Source organism: Propithecus coquereli, unplaced genomic scaffold (assembly GCF_000956105.1).
Source record: "Propithecus coquereli isolate 6110/MARCELLA unplaced genomic scaffold, Pcoq_1.0 Scaffold235, whole genome shotgun sequence".
In the NCBI taxonomy this organism is placed as follows: domain Eukaryota; kingdom Metazoa; phylum Chordata; class Mammalia; order Primates; family Indriidae; genus Propithecus; species Propithecus coquereli.
The window spans coordinates 3,936,902-3,938,956 of NW_012147897.1; the positions used below are offsets into that span (position 1 = coordinate 3,936,902).

Below are 2,055 nucleotides of genomic sequence, written 5' to 3' on the forward strand. Positions count from 1 at the left end.
AACTCCTGACCTTGAGCGATCCTCCTGCCTCGGCCTCCCAGAGTGCTAGGATTACAGGCGTGAGCCACCGTGCCCAGCCAGAAAATGTCCTTTAAAGTAACCAAATTCTTATGCAAGTAATGAATAAAGAATGTGGATAAATCTTTGCCTAGGATATTATAATTATCCTCCTTAGGCTAACTGTAAATATTTATCTGTAATGTAGAAAATCCTTGCTAAACCCATCACATAAAATTATGTACCTATTTCATTGTCCAAAGGAGAGATTTTTAAAAGGAAATACTGTTGTTTTTGTAATTCTTATCCTTCAGAATTTTATTTTTAAAATATTTTCTTTTTAGGTGAAACAAAAGTCAAGAATTCTGAAGACCTGTCTGCAGAAACAATGGCAAAGTAAGTAACCAAATGTTGCTCACACGTTGCTTGGCTTCCATCGCTATTATAAATAGTTCTACAACTTTATCACTCTCTTGGTGAGATTGTTGGACAGTAATTAACACAGAGAAAATTTTACTTCTGTTCTCTCTCCTCTACTTTTGGTTTCTCCATACCATTTAATCTTGAAAGAAACCTCCATTTTTCTTGGTATATCCAATATGATGGTCATCACATAAAGCTCTTGAAAATTCTTCAAGGAACAGTTTAGTTTGTGTAGGCTTTTGAAAAGCTTTCTTCTGTTGATAACTCTATCATTTAGATATTATACCCTTTTTACAGAGATGAGGAAACTGGTTCATATAGGTCGAATTACTATATGAGCTCACAGTCAGTAGACCAAATTTGTGATAATGCAGCTATAGTGCTTGGGAGAGAGGAAGAGAGAGATAGAAATAACAGTGATATATAGTATGAATACTATTCTACTCAGTGAACAGATGCCTGAGAAACTATGAAAAGAAAGGCAAGAATCTATTCCCACAGTCATTCCTCTGCTGGCTTTGTAATATGAGAGCAATACATCCTGAAATAGTCAAGCATGTTAGTGAAACCTATAGAATGATTTGTGAATGATTTTTAAAGATTTAAAGGGTTTGTTGACTTTTGACAAAAAAGTAAATTACATCATCTAAATGGTCAGGCAGCCAGACAAATGGATGACGATGGCTTGGCTGACATTCTAGAGGATATTGAAGAATTAAGGATCTTAAGGAAACATTGTCTAATAATAATGTATCAGTCTGGGTCCAGTCGTGGGAGAGAAACCACACAGTAATTTGAATAGGAAAAGTTTAATATAAAGAATTACTCACTATAACTGGGAATTTAAGTAATGAGGGATTGGCTGGTAAGAAGTAAAGAAAACTTTAGATAATATAGGAATAGCAAATGTGAGGAGCAGCCACTACGTGCTGGGCTGAGATAGAATGCTCAGGGTCGAGATGTAGACCTTGTTGGAAAAAGGGCATGACCATGGCTAACTGAAAGTCAGAATTTGGAAATCTACCTTCAAACCCTGGAAGTTGCCAGAAATCTGCCACCAGGATGCAGGAGAAGCTATTTATGGGCAGTATCTCAACAGAGGCACTCTGCTTAAAAACACTGGGTAGGGGAGAGAGAGAGAGCTAGAGAAGCCAACTGAGCTGCAGGAATTGGGTAGGAGTTAGATACTAGGGAAACAGTCTCTCTGTTAACATAGCTTAACATCATGCCTGCTCACAAAGGAATAATATTTAAAGGCCTCAGATCCATTTTTGTAGAGCAGGCAATGAATGGTGAATTGGAGCTGAGAGGCAGTAAGTTGATAACTGGCACAGAAAGTTTAAAAAAATGATAAAAATCGGCCAGGCATGGTGGCTCATGCCTGTAATCCTAGCACTCTGGGGGCTGAGGAGGGAGGATTGATTGAGCTCAGGAGTTCGAGACCAGCCTGAGCAAGAGCAAGACCCCATCTCTACTAAAAAAAACAGAAAGAAATTAGCTGGACAACTAAAAATATGTATAGAAAAAAAATTAGTCGGGCATGGTGGTGCATGCCTGTAGTCACAGCTACTCAGGAGGCTGAGGAAGGAGAATCGCTTGAGCCCAGGAGTTGGAGGTTGCTGTGAGCTAGGCTGA

At 38.7% G+C, this 2,055-nt stretch overlaps 1 protein-coding gene across 1 annotated transcript in view; it reads left to right on the forward strand.

Annotated features, from left to right (window-relative positions):
• PPME1 (protein phosphatase methylesterase 1) overlaps positions 1-2,055 on the forward strand; it is a 96,724-nt gene that overhangs the window by 30,013 nt on the left and 64,656 nt on the right. Inside the window, exon 5 of the mRNA XM_012645572.1 lies at positions 342-393. Within this exon, the coding sequence (XP_012501026.1) occupies positions 342-393 (52 nt within the window). The remainder of the gene's footprint in view (positions 1-341; positions 394-2,055) is intronic.